We start from the raw sequence: 27,084 nt of genomic DNA on the forward strand, positions 1-27,084 counted from the left end.
CATATCAAAAGACAAAAAACATTATTTAATCTAAACATATATGCGACCGCCTCCGTGGTCTAGTGGTAGAGCGTCCGCCCGGAGAGCGGAAGGTCCGAGGTTGGCTCCCCGGGCGCGTCATACCAAAAGACGTTAAAAGATGGTACTTGTTGTTACCCCGCCTGGCGCTCGCATTAAGGGGCTAAAACAAGGACTGGTCGGCTCGGAGTCAGTATACTGAGTCTGAGTGGGGTATTCATGTTAAACTGCGGCATGGTATCTCAGTGAGCTAGCACTATAAATCGGCATCAGTCCGGATTAGTACTAGCAGCCACACAAACACACACACGTACATGCACGTCGCTATATAAGTGCAATAATCTTGGACCCGACGTTAAACCCCATTTCACCTCACCTCACCTAAACTTATCCATGTATGAAACCATATTGATTCTTAATTCGGTTTCGCAGGAAAAACTCTCTATGTATGTACAAGTTGCCCAACGGGTGAGGGGTTGAGAAAATGCCCCTTGTGAAAATTTGTTGAAAAAAAAAATAGCTGCGAAAAAGTGGGTGTACCGGCCCCTCCCCCTGGTCCCTTGCTGATACGGACCTGCCAAGCCAACAACTTGTACGTGACACTTATAGTAAGCGTCAAAATACTTTCAAAGGTTTACATCAGGTTCCAGAAAGGTGAATTCAATTTTACAAGAACAATGTCATGCTAGAGGCAGATTTATGATGGAATGAGTTGGCACGTTTGAACGTTGGGCAATACGCTTTTCGCTCCCTCTTCGAAAAATATCATCATAGCTGATATCTGCGGATAACGCGCAGGCACGTGTCTAATAATTGTGTCCATTTTAACCACACCGGAGTCCAGACATGGTAAATCTGCAGCTTGTTTATCACACACAGCCATAGTGAGCACATGCTGATGCGGTTCTGCTCAAGGCATGCTGCTGAATTGGAGAACATATCAGTATTCAAGGTTGTAATGGGTTTCTTTCATTTGCTCTCCGACACATCAAGTGCCATGCGGGGAGCCCGTGGTGATTATGAACCAGATTCTCATTTAGGTTATTAGCAGCAAGGGTTTAAAGTCGCCCACAAACAATCAGTCTGCCTATTCACCCGATCCAGGAAATATTACCTACTACTAGCACAGAGTTGTTAGCAACTATGACCTGCTACTAGTAGGTACAAAGACGGTCTCTACGTCTCTGGAGACCAACATTTACTGCTACTACTAGCTAACAGTAACAATTAAATAGCATAACCATATTAGGATGTATGTTCACAGGGGCGCATTTCACGCCATATTGGAACATGCAGTGTCGAACACAGCATTCAGCAGATGGTAGGATGTCATCATTTTGTTGTTGTTTTTATCTCCAGTCTAGACAGGCTAGACTTAGATTTAGTATCTTCATACGGTATATATATTTTATACATCACCTAATTACAATTTTAACAACCAATACATAGATCTATGGATATACCAATCCGGTCTTAATAGAAGATCGTTACGGTTTTCATTCATACATGCCATTGTATGTGTATTTGTTTGATAGAACTACACATATTTATAAGAACTGATCGTTACAAAATATATTGGCAAACAAGGTTAAAGTTTGTCTTTGGAAAATTCGTCCCGACGTGGTCAGAAAGAGTTATCCCCCTTGGCCGGCATAGCGATCGGTTTTCGATCAAACATTTATCGGTTAGATCTTGCTTTTTGTTTATCTGTTCTTACTTGTTCGTTGGTCATAATGTTATCTAGTCTTTGTGCAAACATAATTTACAGTCTACAACCATTCACTATGGTACTTTTTATTTTCAGATACTGAGATGGAGAACGTCAACGTGCCTGGGCCTCGTTCCTCAAAGCGATCTTAACGCTACAATGATCTTAAGCCTATGTTTAAGTATGGGACTTACGATCACCTTAGCGCTAAAATTGCCTTGAGGAACGGGGCCCTGCTGACCCTGCACATGACGCATGTTTGTATTCTATGTCTGTAGGCCCAGAATGAGTGTAGGACTAACATAGATATATCATCGGGGAAGCATCAAATCTCATCTAGATTATTAGTGTTAATTAACTTGTTTTGCTGAAAGGTCTGTGTTCTGGGTTCAAAGTGAGGTCCATTTCTGGCGTTCGCTCCATTGTGAGATAAGGCCCACGCTCTAATTCACTAGTCTACATGCCCTCTTTTTTGTTTGTTGTTGTTGTTATTGTTGTTATGATGAACACTGAGGGAATATGTAGACATATGAGGTTAATAAAGGATCATAAAGATTATTGTGCATCCGGCAAATTTATAGTAAACTATACATGTATCATTGATTACCTCCCTTTGCAACCAATATGTCAAGATATCAGTACCAATTTACTCATTTTTTTATTCCCAGGGTATCCAAGTGGGCTGTGTCCTGCCACTTTCAGGAAATTTTAGGTGCAACCCTTGTAGGAAATCAGGTATGTTGTATTCTACCCCTATACATGTTGGGAATTTATATTATTATACTAAGGCTAATTTACTGTTGTATAGATTTTAGCACAAGCTAAGCACAGGTGCTGTGAACATTTATCTTTATGCACCCCCATGATAAAGTCAGGGATGACAATAGAGGAATCATCATACATCAAATTAAATCATGGATGTCATGATATGAAAAACCACATTTGTAGTATTATCGGTACCTCATTATATCAGTCTTTCCTCACTGGATCATCAGCTGACACACTGTGATATTACTGAAACTCTGTTCTAAGTTGCATTAAGCCAACTCAACCATTCACTATGCAAACTCGCTGACCTGATTATGGCAATTGTGAAAGTATAACTTTCCCTCAGACCTTAGGCCATTTATTAAGTTATGAGGTGTGAGTTGGTATACTGTAATCAAACTACAGGCTATCACGAATACAGGAATATCCAATTTGAAGTCAAATGAGCTTATTTCATGGTGCATTATCTGTCATCTGTCAATAACTAACTTGTACACTTTCAAAACCTCCTCTGAATCTACAAGGCCTATGAAACTGAAATCTCAGCAATGATATTCTAAAACATGAGACTATTTACAAAATATCACTTTTGCATATTACACAGCCAATTCAGATGTGGCATTATGAAACTTGATATGTGTTATGGGGTTTACATTGGTGTATTTTTTGCTTGATCTGGGAGGAACATCTTAGATATTTACCACTTGATGAGACCCACCTGCGTGGAAATGGTGCTCACAAACCAAGGAAAATAATCATGGTAATTATGGGATTTGAACCCATTGTCATAGATTTCTGGCATATGAAAGGGATGCAGCTTAGTCTCTGAAAATGTAAAATATTGATAGAAACATTTTATTTTCATTTTTGTTTAAAAATAGACCCAGTGAGATGGGCTGGGCGGAAGGGAAAATAATATGGTTCAAGGACTGTGAGACAGACAGGGATGCAACTCTGCCCAGCAAATTGAGGTGGCTTCTTGGATGACTGTATTACCTGTGCCTTCTATGGCCTTAAACTTTCACATACCTTATGAAGTTTGTTTGTGTTTTCAATATCTTCTCTGAAAATCATATTTTCAATAAGCTGAGATTTTGTGTATTTGATCCCACTAACATGATGCCAATACAACTTCAAGCTGTCAAGACATGGCAACCCTATTGAACATATACTTTTCACCCTTTAGAAAGCCACTTCTGCATTTACGTTATGAAATTTGATATACAGTAATTATTTGGTAAACCCAACAACAGGGTCATATTTTGCAAGTTATTCTTATATTTGGAACTGCAACATTTTGTCTTCATGTGCTGCTGTAGCCATGATGAATGTGTTCTTTGACTCGTTTCATTACCAATTATTATCCCCCACAACATGTAATGCGGGGGTATTAAAATGGACCTGGTCAGTCCTTGCATTCATACTTCTGTGTAAGATTTTGAAAAAACGTTTGCTATTTTCTTCACCAATCATGGTACATGGATAGGCCTAGTGGTGACCTGGTGCCTGTTGATAGTTTTGGATTTTTGTAAAATGTATCTTTTTAGTTTCCATGGCAACAACTTTGACTGAAATATGAGGGTAGTGATCGTTCTTGGAACATACCTTAAAAATCTACAATATTTCTTCACCAAACTTGACACACAGATCGGTCTAGTGGTGAACTGGTGCCTTTTGATAGTTTAGGATTTTTAAAAAATTTATATTTTGAGATGCCACAACTTTGACTCATACTGAAAATGAGGGTAGTGCTTCTTTCTGGGCAGATTAAAAAAAACTTACAATATTTCCTTAACAAGGATGGCACATAGATAGGTCTATTGTTGAACTGGTGCCTTTTGATAATTTGGGATATTTAGTTTCCATAGCAAGTATTTAGTATTTAGGGGATAATGGTGAATTTGTCTTCTTGCATATACTGTCATCCTTTTAATTGGTCAAGATGCTGTGAGAAAGTCTGTTCTGTAGATAAATAGTTTTGTTTCTTTTGCTTATTTATTATACCCTTGTATTGCCTTTTTGTTGTAATAATATATTCTGTGAAAAAGTACAGGGAAGCTACAGATGCAATTTTAACACCTATACCCAGGGTAGTTTGTTCGAACAGTATTTCTGTCAGTCATGTGAGGAGACAGCCAAAAGGTAATGAAGGGAAATTTATTACATCAGAGCTACAGATAAGCAGCGTATTTGTGTAAAATACCCCCCAAAATTATGTAAACCCAATTAGTTTCCATTAACTTGTGTACAGAATCGCATGCATTAAATGAAAAACTCAAATTATTAAAACAGCTCGCATAAATACCCAACAAAGCTTTTTCAGCATGCATACAAAGGAGCTAATTGCTGAAACACAATTACAAGCTAATTTACTTTCTGAGTCAAACCTATGTATTTAGAACATTATTTCATTTTTTTGAAATCTTAAAATGTTCACTAATTTTGGGAAAGACCCAAGAGAGTGATGAATACATGAGTGAAAAAATATTGGTTACCCAATGAAAAATGTAATAACCCAATTAAAATAGAAACCCTAAAGTAAAAACTGAATTGCTCAAAAAGTTATCTGGAGCTCCGTTACATGAGTCAGTTTAATGGCACCAATACAATGGGCACATCTGGCCTCCATTATAATAGGTTGAATCTGGTAAACTGTGTCTGTGATTTTTTGGGGTGATGACATTGCAGCCATATTGAATGTTATTTTGACCAGGTACTCATGTATCATGGCGTTATTCATTTATCAGGCTGTAATACTATATTGCAATCTCCAATGTGCTATGTTTCAGTGATCATATGTTCCATTTGGTCATGCCATCATCTTTCACCTTTTTGTGTCCTAATAATGGAATGTACCAGTAAGTGTAATAACCTTGTACTTGCAATGTTTCCTATGAATCTTTTGGGAAGTGAAGCTATGATTGGTTATATATGTACGTTATTATGCACTCCAACAATGGTATAACATAGATCTACTGTTCTTTTCAGATTTCAGATTCAGATTATCATGCCATGGTCATACCCTTTGCATGCACCCTTGTAGCTAGATTACAGGTATACTAACACTGTTTGGATTGTTACGGACATGATCCAAGTAATTCAGTCTCAAAAACGTAGTCACAGAAATTTGATTCTTAACATTCCCAAAGGGCAACTATATGGAATGTCAGTTTTGTGTGACCTGGCTGATTTGGTGACATTACACCCCAATTACATGGATAGTTGTTAGTGCTATCAACCTCTTGCCTGCCTGGACCAAGCACCATTATTTTAAGTGGTCATAAACAATTCACTCGTTTTTCCTCATTTGTCAATCATTATTAAATATTTATATCATTTGGTGTATCTGAACATTTGTTACTTATTTCTGCATAATCTTGTTAATCTATTTATGATGACCTTTACCAGTATTTAATTCCCTAAAAATAAATTCTGATCAGTTTCAGGCCCATTTAAACGGTTCGTAGTGAGGCATATTTTTGTTTATCCTAGATAACCTTAGCAATGTTGTCATGAAGAGGTTGATGGATGTTTATTACACTTTTTTAACCTTCATTTGCAAAGGTATTTTTGTAGCTTCCAATTCTGATTTGTTCAACTTTAAGAACTTCCTTCTCAGAAACCAAGGAAACTAAAACTTAATGACACCTGGCATGTGTAGCACCACAATGGGACTCGGATTAAGTTATGTGGTTGTCCAGTGTTTTATTTTACAATTTGTTCATTCAGTTCTGTGGTGTCATGTGTTGTGTTTATTCTTATGAAGATTTTCATTCTTTGTATACCATGTTCACAGGTTTCACTGTCCAGTTACAAGAAGCCTGGTGTAAATAGCTTGTTTGGTCCAGTTGCACCCAACAAAGGTAACATTGATCGCCTCGAAACGTTAAACAAACTGGTTGTAATATAGCATAGACTATTTTTCCAGATAAGACAAATATACAAAATAAAACAAAATACTTTTTGAATACAAACAACATGGCCTGCTTGTCTGATGTTTGTCATCCTGACACAACTATTAGCTCACCAAGGTGAGCTTATGCCATACTGTGGGGTCCGTCGTCCGTAGGTCAACGATTTTTTCTAAAAACTTCTTCTTTTGACCACAAATTGACAATTAACGAAATTTGACTGGAAGCATCCCTAGGTGGTGAGGATTCAAAATTGTACAAATGGTGGGGCTGACCTCCCAAAGGGCTGGGTGGCAAGGCGGAATAGGAGTAATTTGGCTATATTGCTTTAAACGACTTCTTTATTGGAACTAAGAGATAGATATCAACCATATTTGGTTGGAAGCATTCTCCAATGCTGGGGATTAAAAATTGTACAAATGGAGAGGGCTGACCCCCCAAAGGGCTGGGTGGCGGGGCCAAATAGGAGTAATTTGGCTATATTGCTTTAAACGACTTCCTCTCTGGAACTAAGAGATAGATATCAACCATATTTGGTTGGAATCAATTCTCCAATGGTGGGGATTCAAATTGGAGAAATGGAGGGGCTGAAATTGCTTCTTGAAAAACAATTAGGAATGAAAATAAAAAAAGAGAAACTACACTCTCCAAGAAGCTGAAACTTAACTTTGTAGAAATGATGATGATCACTTGTAGCTTACCGGTACACAAAGCGAAGGTTCAAATAAGCTTATGTCATGGCTGTGTTCATCTATACTAATGGAAAAAAGTAACTGCTGTGTATTAAGTAGTGTAAATGTTATGTTATTGTAAATTACAACATAATATTTGATCTTTTGTCTCATCAATGTTTTATCATAACAAATTCATTGACAAAATCCATTCCTGGTAATTGGAGATGGAGAGACACGCCCTAAAGAGGGGTGCAACTTGTAGGCGGGCACTATCCTGCTGCAACATGACATTACGTCCCTGCATGTGCAAAAAGGCAAGAACATGATCTCAAACGATGTCCTCATAACAATGATGAGTCGTGTTTTCCCATGAGTTGTGATGCCACCCCATACCATTTCAGTTCCACCCCAAAACTGATTATGATAAATAATGCAAGAGTTGCTAAAACATTCTCCAGTATGCATGTAGACCTTTGCACGACCATCAGAGCTGTTCAGATGAAACCCTCACTCATTTGTGAACAGTGTACTGTCCCTGTTTTTCTTCTGAACCTCAGATGCTGTCTACACCAAGTGTGACTGATAGTCCTGTGTAAGCAAAATTAGGCATATTGCTGAATGTTGTGACCGGATGTTGTGCTCTCTCAACCGGTAATGTACTGTTCTGCCACTAATTCGTCTTAACCCAAGAATTGTCCGATTATTAATGTGGCAGATGATATTTGTGATTCGATGAACATTAAAAATGTTTGGCAACTTCGTTTTGCGCATTTTGTGTTTGCAACATGTCATCAAGCCGTGACAGCATTTTTAATTACAGTTGAACAAAAAGAAAAAAGATTTTATGAGACTCAGAGAGCTAAACAATCATTGTTTGCTGTTTACATTATGAAATCGTGTGTAAATACCTTGCTCCCAACTAACATGCAAACACACAAATTATGTGCAGTCCATAAACATTTGCATGCAAATTGTGAATCACGACCTTAAAACTGAGGAGATGTCTTCATCAATATGCATATTGAAAGATGCATTATTTAATTTCAGATTAAACTTAGTTTTGTCCAATCTCATTAAAATCTGATCTTAGTTTTCGCTACCGCTAACCAAAGATCTGAGGACATCCCATTACGGGTCACGTAGGAACGACCTTTCGCGATCATGGACCGACCAATGAAATGACTGAAATCGACATTTGCCAATCAGAAGGTAGCTATCTCGAGCTTTACTGCACTAGTTTCAAACTGGCGACTAAGCCTCGAAACATATTTTGACGTATTCTCGATTAAATAAATTTAAAACTGACCAAAACGACATTCTGGAATGACTTAAGATGGCCTAAATTCTATGGATATAATCATAAAACCTGTAACTGTCGTTCGGAATACCCTCTGTTAAATATTTCGAGGATTCATGATTAGAAAACACATTTTGACTGTCACTTTCAGGATCTGGTAAGTGACGCTTTGATTGGTTGGATGAAAGGTCATGCTGATGTGACCCATAATGGGATGTCCTCAGATCATTTTTTAGCGGTAGCGAGAACTAAGATCTGATTTTAATGAGATTGAGTTTTGTTGGACTTTTTATTAAGAAAAGTTACCTTTTTCTGCTAGTATGTATGTCGTTAACGATTACACTTTCAACATCTCCTCTAGAGCTACAAAGCCTATGAAGCTGAAACTTGGCATGAATCATCCCAGCAATGATGTCAGAATTGTGATTTGATGTTAAGCGTGTCGCTATGTAACAGCAGCGTATAAAATTCCCGCAAGGGCAACTTTGCAAATATTCCTGTCCAGATAAAATGCTTCCCGTCCAGAATTTTCTACACTTATGAACATAAGTTACAAAATGGTGAACATAAGAAAAGTACTGTTGATTGTTAGTTCTCAGAAAATAACAATAAACTGATGTATTGTCAACTTAGTTACTTTAACTCATTGAAATTCATCAAATTCCAAGTCTGATTGACTGCCTCTATGGTGTACTGGTAGAGTGTCTGCTCGGAGAGCGGAAGGTCAGAAATTTGATCCCTTGAAGCATCATTCCAAAAGACGTTAAAAGATGGTACTTGTTGTTACCCTGTCTTGCTCTCGGTAGTAAGGGCTAAAAGAAGGAATGGTCCACTCGGAGACAGTATACTGTGTATAAAATTTGTTTTGCAGGTTTTTGTTGAAGTATATATTTTTTCGAAATTCATGTCTAACTGTATCAGTTATCTCCCTCACAAAATGTTGGTTGTATTTTAAGAACCTTACACTTACATACTTTGAAAATAACAAAATCAGATCAAATTATCATCTGTTATCACATTTTCCTTCACACGAATATCCAGATACAAATTATGAGTCTGTGTCCAGAAGCCAGAAATCTTTTACCAAAAAATAAATGCATATCAGTTTCTGGATGTGAATTACAAAAAGTACACAAATTATCATCAGATATTTTCATTTTTCTTCAGGAAAATATTTGTGGTAAAAACACCATCTTAATTTTGTATCCAGGACATTTAACTGGCTTGAGAAAAATTCCTCGCCAGTTGAAATAACTGCAAATTATAACTTCCCATTAAGTTTTGAATTTAAGTGAGACAACATGATATTAAACTATAATATCTTTACAGGCATTTTAAATGGAACTTAACTTGATGTTGCCATGAACCTAAAATAAATGTATGCTATACACACAAACGGTCAACTGTTTCCTGATTGGCTGATAATAGAATGGGAGGGGCTTGTTTTTCATTATATTGGGTTTAACAATGTCACTGATTCATGTAAATGTAAAAATAAGGTGTACTATGTGGATTTATTTATATTGAAGTTAAATCATAAGTTATTTTTCCATGAAAAATGTTCAATCAATGGTGATGACATCACTTATGTGAATATTTTCAACCTTTTCAGGGCAACTACCATGCTGTAATGAAACTTGATGGTATCAGTTTACACCAACGCTAAACTACATATACAGCTCCCAATACAGTGTGCTTTGAGAAGGGAGAGCAACTGTGCCCTGTACGTTTCTGGAAAGAAGAATTGTTGAGAAGAAGAGTTCTGTGTTGAAGTCAGCATTGACATCCTGAGTAGTGAAAAGATCAGCAGGGAGTAGCATCAGTTCGCTACTGTGTGGAGGGACAGTGTTTCTCCCTATTCTCATGGACAGTACTGTACATCTAAACATATGATTCATATTATATATTGTTTCATAATGTGAGGTGTGTTTTTTTCATTCATAATATCGATTATCATATATGGTGAATATAGCATCTTACAAATATACTGTGCATGGAATTTCTTCACTTACACTGTTTTCAGCATTTTGAGGCAAAACTCTTTTCATGTGTTACATTTATGTTTATTGTTTCCTCAACAATAAAGAACTAGCAAAATGATGAATTTTGTTTGTAGTTGATTGATTATGACAAGGATAAACAGTATTATGTAGGCATGAATGTGTTCATGTATTCATCACCGAATGACATGTCAAATGGCTGATTGTGTTAATGTGCCCAATGGCATGGGTTTTGCTGATCTTGTCAGCCACTGATTTGCCTTGTCCACAATACATTTACCAGCGGCCTTGATACAGCTTACATTACAATCCTGGCAATCAATGCTACAGATTAGGAATTTACATCAAAACAGATGGTAAGTTAGACAGTCCCAAATTATGATGTCACCATATTATCTCAACAGAAACATGAATCGCGAGGTGCTTTGGTAATGGTTACTACCCAATATATATCCGACAGTGACATAAAGCTGCGTTATTCTTGAATCAGACGCTAATGTCGCTAAATATAAACAGAAACATGAATCACATGGTTCTAGGGTTAGGGTTTCTGCCCAATATATGTCCGACGGTGATGTTAAACTGGGTTATTCCTGATACAGACGCTGATGTTATCGTATTTCATGAATCATGAGTTGCTAGGGTTAGAGTTTCTACCCAATATGTGTCCAACAGTGATGTAAAACTGGATTATTCTTTATTATGACGCAGATATCACGAAATCTCTACAGAAACAAGAATCATGAGGTTCAAGGGTTAGGGTTTCCACTCAATACATGTCCAACAGTGATGTAAAACTGGGTTATTCCTGATACAGACGCTGCTGTTCTCGTATCTTAACAGAAACATGAATGATAAGGTGCTAGGGTTAGGGTTTCTACCCAATATATGTCCGACGGTGAAGTTAAACTGGATTATTCCTGATACAGACGCTGATGTTATGAAATCTCAACAAATATGAATCATGAGGTTCTAGGGTTAGGGTTTCTACCCAATATATGTCCGACAGTGAAGTTAAACTGGGTTATTCCTGATACAGACGCTGCTGTTCTCATATCTTAACAGAAACATGAATGATAAGGTGCTAGGGTTAGGGTTTCTACCCAATATATGTCCGACGGTGAAGTTAAACTGGATTATTCCTGATACAGACGCTGATGTTATCGTATCTCAACAGAAACATGAATGATAAGGTGCTAGGGTTAGGGTTTCTACCTAATATATGTCTAATTGTGATGTAAAACTGGGTTATTCCCGATACAGACGCTGATGTTCTCGTATCTTAACAGAAACATGAATGATAAGGTTCTAGGGTGAAGGTTTCTACTTAATATATGTCCGACAGTGATGTAAAACTGCGTTATTCTTGAATCAGATGCTGATGTTCTCGTATCTCATCAGAAACATGAATGATAAGGTGCTAGGGTTAGGGTTTCTACCTAATATATGTCTAATTGTGATGTAAAACTGGGTTATTCCCGATACAGACGCTGATGTTCTCGTATCTTAACAGAAACATGAATGATAAGGTGCTAGGGTTAGGTTTTCTGCTCAATATATGTCCGACAGTGATGTAAAACTGGATTATTCCTGATACAGACGCTGATGTTCTCGTATCTTAACAGAAACATGAATGATAAGGTGCTTTCTACTCAATATATGTCTAATTGTGATGAAAAACTGGATTATTCCTGATACAGACGCTGATGTTCTCGTATCTCAACAGAAACATGAATGATAAGGTGCTTTCTACTCAATATATGTCTAATTGTGATGAAAAACTGGATTATTCCTGATACAGACGCTGATGTTCTCGTATCTCAACAGAAACATGAATGATAAGGTGCTAGGGTTAGGGTTTCTACCTAATATATGTCTAATTGTGATGTAAAACTGGGTTATTCCTGATACAGACGCTGATGTTCTCGTATCTCAACAGAAACATGAATGATAAGGTGCTAGGGTTAGGGTTTCTACTCAGTATATGTCCGACAGTGATGTAAAACTGCGCTATTCTTGAATCAGACGCTGATGTTCTCGTATCTCAACAGAAACATGAATGATAAGGTGCTAGGGTTAGGGTTTCTACTCAGTATATGCCCGAAAGTGATGTAAAACTGCGTTTTTCTTGAATCAGACGCAGATGTCACAAACTTTCAACAGAAACATGAATGATAAGGTGCTAGGGTTAGGGTTTCTACCTAATATATGTCTAATTGTGATGTAAAACTGGGTTATTCCTGATACAGACGCTGATGTTCTCGTATCTCAACAGAAACACGAATGATAAGGTGCTAGGATTAGGGTTTCTACCTAATATATGTCTAATTGTGATGTAAAACTGGGTTATTCCTGATACAGACGCTGATGTTCTCGTATCTCAACAGAAACATGAATGATAAGGTGCTAGGGTTAGGGTTTCTACTCAATATATGTCCGACAGTGATGTAAAACTGGGTTATTCCTGATACAGACGCTGATGTTCTCGTATCTCAACAGAAACATGAATGATAAGGTGCTAGGGTTAGGGTTTCTACCTAAGATATGTCTAATTGTGATGTAAAACTGGGTTATTCCTGATACAGACGCTGATGTTCTCGTATCTCAACAGAAACATGAATGATAAGGTGCTAGGGTTAGGGTTTCTACCCAATATATGTCTAATTGTGATGTAAAACTGGGTTATTCCTGATACAGACGCTGATGTTCTCGTATCTTAACAGAAACATGAATGATAAGGTGCTAGGGTTAGGGTTTCTACTCAGTATATGTCCGACAGTGATGTAAAACTGCGCTATTCTTGAATCAGACGCTGATGTTCTCGTATCTCAACAGAAACATGAATGATAAGGTGCTAGGGTTAGGGTTACTACTCAGTATATGTCCGAAAGTGATGTAAAACTGCGTTTTTCTTGAATCAGACGCAGATGTCACAAACTTTCAACAGAAACATGAATGATAAGGTTCTAGGGTTAAGGTTTCTACTTAATATATGTCCGACAGTGATGTAAAACTGCGTTATTCTTGAATCAGACGCAGATGTCACGAAATCTCAACAGAAACATGAATGATAAGGTGCTAGGGTTAGGGTTTCTACCTAATATATGTCTAATTGTGATGTAAAACTGGGTTATTCCTGATACAGACGCTGATGTTCTCGTATCTCAACAGAAACATGAATGATAAGGTGCTAGGGTTAGGGTTTCTACTCAATATATGTCCGACAGTGATGTAAAACTGGATTATTCCTGATATAGACGCTGATGTTCTCGTATCTCAACAGAAACATGAATGATAAGGTGCTAGGGTTAGGGTTTCTACCTAAGATATGTCTAATTGTGATGTAAAACTGGGTTATTCCTGATACAGACGCTGATGTTCTCGTATCTCAACAGAAACATGAATGATAAGGTGCTAGGGTTAGGGTTTCTACCCAATATATGTCTAATTGTGATGTAAAACTGGGTTATTCCTGATACAGACGCTGATGTTCTCGTATCTTAACAGAAACATGAATGATAAGGTGCTAGGGTTAGGGTTTCTACTCAGTATATGTCCGACAGTGATGTAAAACTGCGCTATTCTTGAATCAGACGCTGATGTTCTCGTATCTCAACAGAAACATGAATGATAAGGTGCTAGGGTTAGGGTTACTACTCAGTATATGTCCGAAAGTGATGTAAAACTGCGTTTTTCTTGAATCAGACGCAGATGTCACAAACTTTCAACAGAAACATGAATGATAAGGTTCTAGGGTTAAGGTTTCTACTTAATATATGTCCGACAGTGATGTAAAACTGCGTTATTCTTGAATCAGACGCAGATGTCACGAAATCTCAACAGAAACATGAATGATAAGGTGCTAGGGTTAGGGTTTCTACCTAATATATGTCTAATTGTGATGTAAAACTGGGTTATTTCTGATACAGACGCTGATGTTCTCGTATCTTAACAGAAACATGAATGATAAGGTGCTAGGGTTAGGGTTTCTACTCAATATATGTCCGACAGTGATGTAAAACTGGATTATTCCTGATACAGACGCTGATGTTCTCGTATCTCAACAGAAACATGAATGATAAGGTGCTAGGGTTAGGGTTTCTACTCAATATATGTCTAATTGTGATGTAAAACTGGGTTATTTCTGATACAGACGCTGATGTTCTCGTATCTCAAAAGAAACATGAATGATAAGGTGCTAGGGTTAAGGTTTCTACTCAATATATGTCCGACAGTGATGTAAAACTGGATTATTCCTGATACAGACGCTGATGTTATCGTATCTCAACAGAAACATGAATGATAAGGTGCTAGGGTTAGGGCTTCTATTCAATATATGTCCGACAGTGATGTAAAACTGGATTATTCTTGAATCAGACGCAGCTGTTACGGAATCTCAAAAGAACAAGAATCGTAAGGTTCTAGGGTTAGTGTTCCTACCCAATATATATCTAATTGTGATATAAAACTGGGCCGAAAAGTGACAAGAAACTGCTTTATTAGTCACACAGACCCTACTTATTAATTTCTGCCTTTATGGTACTGCAATTTTGTTGAAGTAGAGTGAGAGAAACTTGGGTGCACAGGTGTCCCAATTGTCATGGTTGATGGAACTTGATGTACTGGTCATGGGTTCAAATCCAGAATATGATCCTTCGTTTCAGCACCACAATACCTCATGTGGTTGCATAAATTTGTGTCTCACTTTCAAATCACACTGCCACATGTCCATCTGTTCAGCTTAAGGTCACTATTCTCCAAACCAGTGATCAGAATGGATCCTCACATAACCAATTGACACAACTCTGCAGTGTTGAAGCATTTTTCTCTCAAACAGCATAAAACATCCACACTATGGTGACGACAATCTCATTAAAATCAGACCATAGTTCTTGCTACTGCCAAACAAAGATCTGAGGACATCCCAGTACGGGTCACGTCAGACCGACTTTGTGCGAACTTTGACCGACCAATAGAATGACCAATCAGAGGGCAGCTTTCTCGTGCTTTACGGCACTAATTTCAAATTGGCGACTACGCTTCGAAACATATTTGGACAAATTCTTGATTACAAATTTGAAAACTAACAAAAGAACATTCTGGAGTGGCTAATATATGGTCTAGATTGTATGGATTCAGTCGTTAAACCTGTAACTATCTTTCGGAATACCCCGTGTTAAAGTTTTCGAGGTTGTATGATTAGAAATCACATTCTGACTGTCACTTTCATGATCTGATAAGCGACGCTCTGATTGGTCGAATGAAAGTGACGTGACTCCTAATGGGATTTCTTCAGGTCTTTGTTTAGTGGTAGCGAGAACTAAGGTCTGATTTTAGTGAGATTGTGGTGACGGAAACACAACTAGTATCACATGTATTCCAATACTTTATTCTATTCTATACAGAAATCCATTTTTTTATACTATATATACATCAGTAGTGAAAACAAAAAACTTATGAATATCATATTTGTGAAACTTATACTTAAAGATGGTGTCAGTTATCTTCAACTTGCTGAATATGAACTTTAACATTTGGTCATGACAATATTAGTGTTGGAATCAAGAGTGCAGCATCCAGTTCATGACATCACTTTAAAGCAGATATCTGAAACCACAAAAAACTGAATCAAAAATCTTATCTGGAGCTCTGTTAAAATACTGTAAAATTTGCATTTTATCTCAAACCTTAAATAAAATATTTCAAATATTTCAAATTCACACATTTCTCAGCCCATTTATACACTTTATTAACAACAATTAGTGAAAGCACACTTTCAAGATTTATTTTCTGGCATATTTCTCAACAATGGTGCCCCAAAACTGCTACCCTTTTGATAATTCCAACCCAATAAGTACATAGAAAGTTGCATGATCAAAAACATAAGAACAAATAGTTGAAGGCAAGTGTTTTAAGAAGCACATAGTGTTTCAAATAAAAAATATGACTAAACTTAATCAAATAGATTGCAAACATATGTCCTAAGTCTAGATGTATACAATGAACACTTCTCAAGAACATATGTGCATCCTTACAACAGGACTAACTTGCATAATTTCAGAGCAGATTTGTTGATATGCTATTTCCGATGACCTAAAAATCATCACTCCAATTTACCGGTATATGCATAAAACCAAAAGGACTAAACGAAAATACAGTAAATGTAGATAAGGGGGCACATGTGAAGTATGTGCAGTTAAAGTAACAGCAGTTAAAAAAATAATACTATGCCCCAAAGTACAATGTAATATAATTTAGCATGGACGACAAATTCAATATGGTTGACAATGGTGGCCATATTTAGAATCTAGATATTATTACTGTCATCTTGTTACAATAACAAGCAACTAACCAACATATATCAACATTGGTCTATGTTTTGTGTCGTTATATCCGCAGCCATGTTATTTTCGACCACCTTAAAAGGAAGATAAATTTGAAAGTGACTATTGAACATGTCTTTACATACATGACCATTCTATTTTATGTTGTAATTTAAATTTCATGTCCATTATTCATGTATTCAATCATTTTCAGATGACTTTTGGACCCCACAACCCCTCAATACCCGAAAAGTTCATGGTGAATCTCAAACCTGAACTGTGTTCAGATAACAGCAGTTACGTGGGTGATTTTTGACCTGCTGACAGATTATTGTTCAGATCAATATTTGCTTCAACTCAGACACCCACCTCAATTCAGTTATGTTTGCGATTTTGGACCTTCTTGATTTTGAATGATTTTGCTGACTTTTTGCCTAGTTTTACATTTAATGTATATTTTATAAAAATAAAAGTCCAAAAAAAGGAAACAGTGGATAAATAACACATAACAAGCCATGAGGAATTTATCATCCTTTAATTTTCAAACCCCTGATGAAATTTGGAAGTTTAATCTTACCCAAAATGTAAAAAAAACCCTTACTTTTCCACATAGATTTTTTAACCAGATGTTATTCTTCCAACTTATTTGATTTGCAGATTTCCATGTCAGACAAAGATCAAGCGGTGTCATAGGATTCCTTTTCACTTGATCAGGAGGGATGCTGTTGTGTGCCAACTGAAATAAAAAATATGACGATGATAATCAATGCTACTCCATAGTCATAGTCATCGGGGCCTTGGTCTATAATTCAGGGTACGATTTCATTTTTTTCTGTCTTACCACCTGCACCAGGTGCAACAAAGTGAACTAAGCAGGTTGCACCACCAAAATTTTCTGTTATTTTGAATTTTAAATAAATTCAAAGAAAAAAACCCCTTGAGAATGTGCTCTAGAATTTATTTTGAGGTGAATCTGTACATGCCTTTTCATATCATGATATCGAGTAAACAACCTTAAACAGAAGTCTCAAAGTGTCTGTTGTGATTGTAACCTCATGAGTGACTGTTCTAGTGGTAATTGTGAAGAGTCCAGCATGTTCAATGCATTCAGACCACCTGTGTATTTCACTATTTTCATGAACTTTTGTTTCCTGGATTCAAAAGACTTGCAGCCAGTTCTAAAAGAATTCAGTTTTCCACTTATGGTTGGAAATGTTACCTGCACTGGGTGCGACCTAACCTCACCTAATAGTTACCGACACCTGGGCCTACTTGCACAGAACAATCTTAGTTACAATCGATCTTAGGCGGCTACAATCAATTTTACAATCACCATACAATTGTCCTATTCCACTTGCACAAACCCATCTTAGTGTGATTGTAAGACGGCTCATCTAAGATTGAAATCTTCAACGGTGGAGGTACAAATATCTTAAACTCGACTCCTGTCTACAGTTGCCTGCGTATACAATAAGAGGAACTGTTCACGACACAACATGTACCTCCCTCCATGGCACCTTGCACAGTTTCAAGAAAGGTGCCAATTATTTGAAGGAAACGATTACTAGAATGATGGCATATATTTTTGTTGGCATTAATAGTGTCATGATTTAGGAATTGTTATCTGTTTCAACTTGAGAAATACCTACTCATGTTTTTTTATCAAAAGTATTGAAATACGAATAAATATATTATTTAGTGACACAATCATTATGAAAATTAAAATAAATAATACTAAAAATATTTCCTAATAACATAACATGGGGGAGCTTTTCGTAAAATCCTAAATATATCCTTCATGCTTTCTTTTCGTTGCTGTGACAAAGGATGTTATGAGTACCTTTTCAAAACACAGAAAGACGCAGGATTTCAAGAATGCATGGGAAATAATAATAATGAATAATGTTTGGAGAAAGCAGTTGTTTAATATATATTCACTTGGTATTAATTATATTGATAATTATTTTAAGAAGGTGTAAATTTTACTTTTGCTATTTATGGGAAATTTTACACAAATTTCAAATGTCTCATCATGTGTATTTGCTTGTTTAATAAACACTTTTCTTTTCTTTTTAATTCAGATTTTAAAATCCCTCGTCCCCTGCCAACTCGATTTTAGATTTAAACATGTTTGACTTCATCTAATATTTATTTGTAGATTAATTTAATGATGAACTAAAGACAAAAATAACTGACACGAATGGGACCGAAAAGAATAACAGGGGGAGCTCAGCGATTCTACAACATTAATACACTGGGCAAGGTAGATTCTACGCTACATGCTTACACAAAGGGAAACCACTCTCATCTAGAGTATAAACTATGATTAGCTGCCCTTGAGTTATCGAAAAGGTCACGGACGTTACTAATCGCTTGCATACAACTTTTTATCCTTCCCTTGATTAGTGAAAAGGTATGTTGTTTAACACTTCTTTCAGCATTGAGTCCGGTGGGTAGAGTACTTTTACTTTTAGCTATCGATTCGATAGTTAAGTGGTTCACCATTGCAATTAACGATATTTCTGACGTTAAATCTTAAATTAAAGTGTTGATTTGAATCATAAAGGTAACAAAATAACAAGGCAATATTTGAACATAAGGTAGAATATTTATGTGAATTAGATGAGGTCCTGCACGCCATTTTGTCAAGTTTATTCAGGGACCACAACGATCTTAGCTACTTCAGACTGGTTTGGACCAATTGTAAGTTTCACTTGTAGCTTCCAATGATCATAGCCTACAATCCCTTTGATAAGTTGGACAGTGATTGTAGCTGAAGCCTAAGATCGTGATCTTAAGGATTTACAATAATTGAAGTGCTAAGATTGTTCTGTGCAAGTGGACCCAGCAATGTGTTTACCTGCACTGGTGGGGCTTGTATGTAGAGAAATCGATCCCTGTAATTGAATGTGATTATGGCTATTAATGTAGTGTTTAAGTAATAGTATAGACAAATACTACAATGACAATGACAGAATTTGCTGTGTATATTTCTTATTTATCAATAAGTCATTAAAGCCTTAATCATGTTAATGATATTCAACATAACCCTAAGATAATGACTGTTCTCTTCCTGTCAACATTAACAGATTTCTACATTCAACTGTTTATTACTCAAAATTGTGTATCTTGTGTAAGTTAATAGGCAATATAATCAGAAACCTATTTTCAGGATGAGTTGGTTTTCAAACACAGAGATCCATGAAAAACATTTGACAGTGACCATCATACATAAGGGCAATGTGTTGAATTGGAACCCCTTTGATCACATGTGTCTAATGGTAAGCTCTCTGATTGGGTGCTGCCTAACTTCCTTCTTTCTTACATGTCATTCACTGGATACGATAAATCGTATTTGAAGATATTGATGAATTTCAAAACAATTGTCATACACACTGGTATACCATAATGACATTATAGATGGAAATAAATTCCTTCTACAGCAATTTAATATCATCTAACAGTTCTGGAACAGCTAAATATGCAAACAAAAGAATCAACATGTTTTTACACTATAGATGACTTATGGTACAATAACTTACATGTCTGAGAAGTGGAATAAAACAACATTTTAAACATATCTGCCATGTTGGTCATACTCAAACTCAGATAAAAATTTTGAATACATTTCTGGTGACTTTATTCCTGGAACCACACAAAAAATGACAGCTTCATAACAATTATAGGTTATTAAAGAAATGTAAAAATAAAGCATCAATGGATTCAAGGATTACATTAAGGTTAAAGTTCATAAATGTGCAAGTTATTGAAATACACACAACAGAACCTCGTGCAACATTGTCACCATATATTGAATTACATGAGCAGTCTGTGCCCCCAAATGATGGGTCAACTAGCCCACACAGGATTTTAGTGTTGTCATATTGACTATTATTAATTGGACTTACTACATCGAGCACAATATTACTAGACTTGCGTTTCAAATTTGGGGTCTTTTCAGGAAGAATTGCTCAAGCAAAACATGTTATGTGTTTACAGTATAAAGAATTAGTACATGCATTACAGTATACTTTAAAGTACCAGACAACAGGCTACCGCTTGCTACTTGAATTCCGAAATGAAAAGACGTTGATACTTCATTGTGTTCAGTAGTATACAATGCAGAGTCTGGTGAGTCCAGTAAAGAGTCAGAATATAATATAGCAGTTGCCTTATTAGTCTATAGCAATTTGTTATCTGCAAATATATTAAAAAATATTGGACATTACTATCTAATTGGATTAGGAATTCCAGAGAGATTAGATAAGTACGTAAAACATAATTTTAACAGTATGATTAGAGAATCAAGATGATATTTTTAAGATTAGAAATTGAATTTGTCCCCAGTTTTAAGAGGCTTGGGTAAACCCTGTAGTGCATGGTCTAGTGCACAACATTTACAATGTAGGTCTAAACTAAACAGGGGGCCCTAGCACTTGACCTTACATCTTCCACAAACAGCCTGTCAGCTGAAAAGGAACATAGCAGTTTTCTTATAATGTTCAATTCTTCCAATTCAGGTGCAAAGAGTTTTAATATTTATGATATTAATAAAAAAACATATACTTTATGCTGACATCCCTAGCACCGGTTAAAATGATGGTGATTCGCTTGTATTACTTTTCCCATTTCTATTAGATTGGAGACACGTATTTCAGAATATGATGAGCAAACTTGACTCTTGTCAGGTAATATTATCAATACACCAGGTAGGCACCTTGCACAAACATAACTTGAGAAAGACAGAGATGAGTTCAACAGAAAATACCACAACAAGGTAGTGCACATTAGCTCTGTTGTGAGGAAGATACTGATTTTACAACTAAAGTGGACACTTTCTAGCACATTTTACAAACATACATAACCTGAAGATACCGTATTAATTGTGTTACGACAAAGCATGTGCAGATAGTTGTGTGACCTTGGTTTGTGTCTCTTACAAACTGATACAAACAGTCTGTATTCATAATAATCAATAAAAATAGCACATTATAATACTAGAGTATAAGATTATTTAAAAAATTGAACTGTATAACTTTGTTTGTTTGTTGTTTAATGCTGTACTAAGCAATATTCGTGCTTTGACAGCTGCCTGTAAATAATCAAATCTGGACCTGACAATCCAGTAAATGACATCGTGGGCATCAATCCATGCCAATGGGATACGATGACATGCATCAACATGGTCTCTGAGCCTGACCCCTCAATCACGTTAGTCGCCTCTTATGACAAGGATAGTCGCCTCTTAAAGCAAGCATGGTTTGCTGAAGACCAGTTCTGACCCTGATCTTCACTGGTAAATGTGTATAACTAAACATGCTGAAGTGGTGCCCATGATCATGTGGCACTTGCCACCAAGACAATGACAAGAACTACAGTAACAATATTCCCTCTATTTGGGTACAACACAAATTGTCTAAAACACTGAGAAATAGGCACATTTGCTCTTAGTCCTTATTAAAGTGTGCTGGTACTGTACAGACAAATCTTATTTTGGAATGTATCAGAAATAACAGGAAAATGACAAGGACATATGCAGGCCAGTAGACAAAGTGAAATGAAAAATATACAATATATAAAACACTGCCAAACAGATCACTATTTAAAAACAACACTATGTCATTTTTTGTATGTACAATGACATTATAATTGGGGATTCAATTATACTTACTAAAACAGGATGTTGCCAGCAGTGTTCACTACGGTTCATGATATGGTATTCTCAGTTCTGTCCATTGTTCATAGGCAGATGTAGTGTCTGCTACTGTCAACAAAAACATTCCAACATTACACCCTACACTAAATTGTATGAGTTAAATGGAGGTATATTCATCAATAAAATGGTATTTTGCCTTCAGACATTTAGTTATCAGAGGATTACAGTTAGTTAGATGCTGTAGGCCTAGTCATAATCTTAAAATATGACAACACAATTATTCAGGTATAAATGGATAAATTTGAGTTTGTTGACAGAGGTTGCAAAGAAACAATACAGATGTAGACTGACCAGTATAATTAACTAACAGTTGGGGAATATTGATCATGACTTGTTATAAAGTCTATCAATCAGCCTCTCTACTATCAACAAACATTTAGGCCTACAAAACAAACACTTTCATCAGCACTTTGAGAATACCAGGGTTACGTGATGGTGTTTTGGAGCATTTTCAGTTGTTTGGGACTTCAGAGCTTGAATAAATTTCCTGCCTCCGATGCATACTGCTGAAATGTAAACAAAATACGACATATAATAGTATATATATGTAAGTACTAATTACTAGTAATTACTACCAGTTGGACTAGAAGAAACGAGCGATTCTGAAAAGGAACGTGACCCAATCGTCTTTGGATGCAAGTGATTCGCGTCAAAACATGGGCGCTTGATACCAGGCAACAACTCCAATACAATATACGATAGGTGGTACTGTAGGACACACTGTTTCGGTAAAGCACTCTTTCTTTTAGAATAAACGGCATTTATGATGCGTGACCTTGCTTGTGCACGTCGACGTTGTTTCTAGGGACGCAAAGAATGCAAGGCTACCTGTAGAAAACACGCACGACATTACGTTCCCATTTGTGGCAATGGTAGGAATATTGAAGAGTATTTATTGTTATGAAAACACCCACGTTTGTTGTGCTCTATTTAGAGAAAAGACACAATTAACTAGTCTAAACTTGGCCTAGAATGAGTGGAACAAATGACGTGACCTTACACAAAATGGCGGCGGATGATGATGCATGACGAGGTCATGTGAAAAGCTGGTGATGTAATTGTCAATGGTTACTGTATAATTCTATTTGTAATTCCAGGTGACTGGGAACATACTGGAATGGTGGTTGAATGGTTTGCATGGCGCATTTCACCATTACGAAGCTACTTCTACATCTAGAAAGCTAGCTGGTTACAGGCTGAAGTTGCTCTGCGGTAATCTATTTATTTTTCTGTTGAGACAGAGCCCGGCCTGCATAGCGTCGACGTAGACTCGTTGACCAATGAAAATCATTTTAGACATGCTCCTTTGCTGTTAGCTAGTACTAGCAGTAAATGTTAGTCTCCAGAGACGTAGAGACCGTCTTTGTACCTACTAGTAGCAGGTCATGGTTGCTAACAACTCTGTGCTAGTAGTAGGTAATATTTCCTGGATCGGGTGGCCTATTAAGCGTTACTGCACCCTGGGGTCTGCCACCTTCTCACGACTGTCGATATGGCCCCATTCCAACAGCTATCAGTCAATGGTTATTTCCGCATGTCGCATTATCTGTACACACAGGATTCCCCTTTACTCTCACATGAACCGAAGGGACAGATGTCAATTCGTAACTTCGTTTTAGATATCTTGACATACACTTTTCTGGGCACAGTCTGAAGCATAATTAATCATTTTCCAGAATTTTCGGGGACAATTTTTTTTCGATAAAATACCAGAGTTCATTGTAAATCGCTTTGAAGTATTCACTGGTGTTATATATAGTATGAAGTTCATAACGGCTTCATATACAGCATCGGTTGGAATCGGGTGGGTATAGATGCTCAGAATCACTTTGCTTGTCGTAAGAGGCGTGTAAATGACCCTACGTGCATGGGGTCGGTAGGTCAGGCTATGTGACTTGGCTGACTGCGTAGCGTCGTATCCGGATGGGGTGGTTCGTTGTTAATATATTCTAGTCACTGGTATACCCCTGTCCACACCTTCTTTAGAGATTGTCGTGGTACATTAGGAATATTGGTTTGTGTGGGAACAAACGGAGAAAGTTATATTCTATATACCAGACACATGAAAGACAAGATATATGTAAGTAGCGCCACTTCTGACGGAGCAACGCACTGGAACTGTTGGTCATACTGACAAATATAATTGTCTATATTGAATCTTATGATTACGAATGTATTGATCGTGGGGCACCAACGTATGAAGCGGGCTCTGTTTCAGCAGAAACTTTCGTTTCCATCTAAAGGCAAACTATACACAAGTTCTGGCGTTCTTAACCTCCCACTTACAGTGTACTCGTTTGACTCAACTCGGATAGTGGAAATCAATGTAACCCCTGACGGCTATTTTAAGAACTACCCAATTTTAGGTACATTAATCCCTGGCTTAGACAGGACTTGGTGCAATATAACGGTCACTGCCACAGACATACTGTGTGGGGTATGAACTTTCCAAACCACTCATTCTTCTGTCCAAAAATATCTTTGCGTATATGTTCATTATTAAAAGCATTTTGTTTTAAATCGACACGCCAATTTATGCCCATATTTATGTTGGAAAGCAGATAGACAATGCCAAGGTGTTGCCATGGTTTCGGGCGTTCTAAATGATTAAATGGTACTATAGTGTTGATATCTGTAAATTGTCCTGATTATGTTTCTTTTGTTTTGTTTGTTTGTTTTTGTTCAACGCCGAAATATATGACGGTGGTCTGTATATAATCAAATCTCGACCAGACAGTCCAGTGAGTGACATTATGAACATCGATCCACGCAGTTGGGATACGATGACATGCATCAACCAAGTCAGCGAGCCTGACCATCCTATTCCGTTAGTCGCCCTCTTACGACAAGCTTGGGTTGCTGAAGACCAATTCTACCCCGGATCTTCACGAGCCAGTTTCCCATGCAGTACATACACGACTTCATGGACAGGGAGCATGGCCATTGTGATGCAGAGTGTGAGTGTTCTTGTATGGGTGACCACAACAGAAGACCAAACCCCCGCTATGCTCGTCGGGGTAGATTTGGTCCCACGTAACCTTAACTGAATCGGGTGGTTCGGTGACTTTGTTGAGTGCATGTAAGCGTATCCGGCGACGTGGGTCATTCGTCATCATGCGAACCACTGGTTTGTCTGGCCCTTATTCCAGTATTTACTGCTTGAACTGCTGCTCACAATGTCCACTCATGGTTTTTCTATGTTCACTGCGATAAAGTGTGTGTTTTTTTAATCCTGACATAGGCCTGAAACTCATTCTCTTCAGCACAGGGCCACGGATAGCCATACTATACTGACTGTACTGATTACATTCAGTACAGTCAGTATAGTATGGCTATCCGTGGCCCTGTGCTCTTCAGGGTCATCGAGAAGTCGCAAAAAACAGCCCACAGCAGCAGTTGTCATGATCTGACTCCATCACTTCAAGCGCTTGTATATGAATGGCCAAATTATAGTAAACTGCCGGGCAAAATAAAATTTACACCAATGTTTGATGGTTGCTAAAATAAAACAAACATGAAGTGGTTATTGTGGTAATGATGTATTAGATACGGGTTTTAAGTTGGCAGTGTTCCGGCAACTGTTTTCATCCTAGTAAGTTTTGATAACGTTTGAAATGTTTTGATCGAATCCAATTTTCAAGTGTATACTTTCTTTTGCCCGGCAGTAAATAATAAATACGCAGCTTTTGCGAGATTTAATAGTGCACTTAACTGTATCTTATTGAATCAGCGTTATTGAGCGATCATCACTTCTGACAAATAACGGGTATTGTATGTGCGCTTCTTGTAATAGTTTCCCCGATTTGCTTGATAGCCGCATTCTACTGTGACGTGAGGTAAAGGGGTTCATTGACGCTTTTTCACTCAAAACGTTATACCTACGATAGCGATATAGTTTTTTTTCAGAGCCAAAGTTGCGAGAGCTGTTATTTATGGACTTTTAATTACGTGTGTGTGTACATGTGGCTGATGGTACTAGTTCGGACTAATGCCTGTTTTATAGTGCTAGCCACAGTTTAACATGTATACCCCACTCAGACACAGTACACTGACTTATTCAGTATACTGTTTTAGCCCCTTAATGCCGAGCACCAGAGAGGGTAACAACAAGTACCATTTTTAAACATCATTTGGTATGACGCAGACGGGGATCGAACCCCGGACCTTTCGCTCTCCCACTAGACAACGGAGGCGGTTCGCCTTCTATGGATGCGCCCATTCGTACGTATATAGTTCAGGCATTTGTAAAATGAAAACGTGGTAATTCGCGGTAAGAACATGTGCCCAGTACCCCAGGCTTGTGGTAGGTGGATAGGGTGGTCACAATATGTGGCCCTTCAGGAGAAGCTTTCTGACGACCATACTACCGTTATATGTTACAGATTACGGTGTAAAACCGTGTTTTCTACACTTATGTTACAGGAGTCCTTATCGCCATATATTCTAGAATCAATTCAGCTGTGTTCATATACAAGGTTTGAAAACGTTTTATATAATATCAACGATACCCCGATTTTCATTGTTCAACAGTTACACGAAAGCCTATATCCTTGTTTGTGTTTATTGAGTGAGTGAGTGGGTGGGGGTTGGGTATCATGCGACAATCTTAATACCTATGTACATAGAACATCTGTACTGAAGAGTTAAATATATAAAAAATAAAAAAAAT

At 37.2% G+C, this 27,084-nt stretch overlaps 1 protein-coding gene and 1 long non-coding RNA gene across 4 annotated transcripts; one reads left to right on the plus strand and one right to left on the minus strand.

Annotated features, from left to right (window-relative positions):
- Positions 1–1,272: 1,272 nt before the first annotated feature.
- On the plus strand, positions 1,273–10,416 carry LOC139446100 (uncharacterized). Its single transcript, XM_071227378.1, has 8 exons — positions 1,273–1,339; positions 1,823–1,850; positions 1,962–1,983; positions 2,395–2,461; positions 5,284–5,352; positions 5,935–5,953; positions 6,291–6,357; positions 9,989–10,416. Exons 1-7 carry the CDS (start codon positions 1,273–1,275, stop codon positions 6,322–6,324), a joined length of 306 nt encoding a protein of 101 aa, XP_071083479.1. The 3' UTR covers positions 6,325–6,357; positions 9,989–10,416.
- Positions 10,417–17,346: 6,930 nt separating this feature from the next.
- On the minus strand, positions 17,347–23,494 carry LOC139445946 (uncharacterized). Of its 3 annotated transcripts, none has more exons than XR_011651901.1 (5): positions 23,416–23,494; positions 22,836–22,918; positions 22,371–22,463; positions 19,560–19,596; positions 17,347–17,435 (listed from the first exon to the last, which is right to left on the minus strand). It is a non-coding gene; the product is annotated as an uncharacterized lncRNA (long non-coding RNA). The 3 variants fall into 3 exon arrangements; XR_011651900.1 differs by having other exon boundaries at positions 22,836–22,921; positions 23,416–23,474; XR_011651899.1 differs by lacking the exon at positions 23,416–23,494 and having other exon boundaries at positions 22,836–23,364.
- Between the last annotated feature and the right edge of the window lie 3,590 nt (positions 23,495–27,084).

The sequence above is a fragment of the Haliotis cracherodii genome, unplaced genomic scaffold (assembly GCF_022045235.1).
Source record: "Haliotis cracherodii isolate W230 unplaced genomic scaffold, xgHalCrac1.p SCAF_6, whole genome shotgun sequence".
Classification (NCBI taxonomy): domain Eukaryota; kingdom Metazoa; phylum Mollusca; class Gastropoda; order Lepetellida; family Haliotidae; genus Haliotis; species Haliotis cracherodii.

What these genes read in the sequence shown, in the direction of transcription:
- LOC139446100 (XM_071227378.1), top strand. Translation starts at nt 1,273, where the DNA reads ATGTTCACAGGGGCGCATTTCACGCCATATTGGAACATGCAGTGTCGA. An exon ending in TGACCCTGCACATGACGCAT is followed by an intron (nt 1,984 to 2,394) that starts GTTTGTATTCTA and finishes TTTTATTCCCAG; the next exon opens with GGTATCCAAGTGGGCTGTGT. An exon ending in CAACCCTTGTAGGAAATCAG is followed by an intron (nt 2,462 to 5,283) that starts GTATGTTGTATT and finishes GCTATGTTTCAG; the next exon opens with TGATCATATGTTCCATTTGG.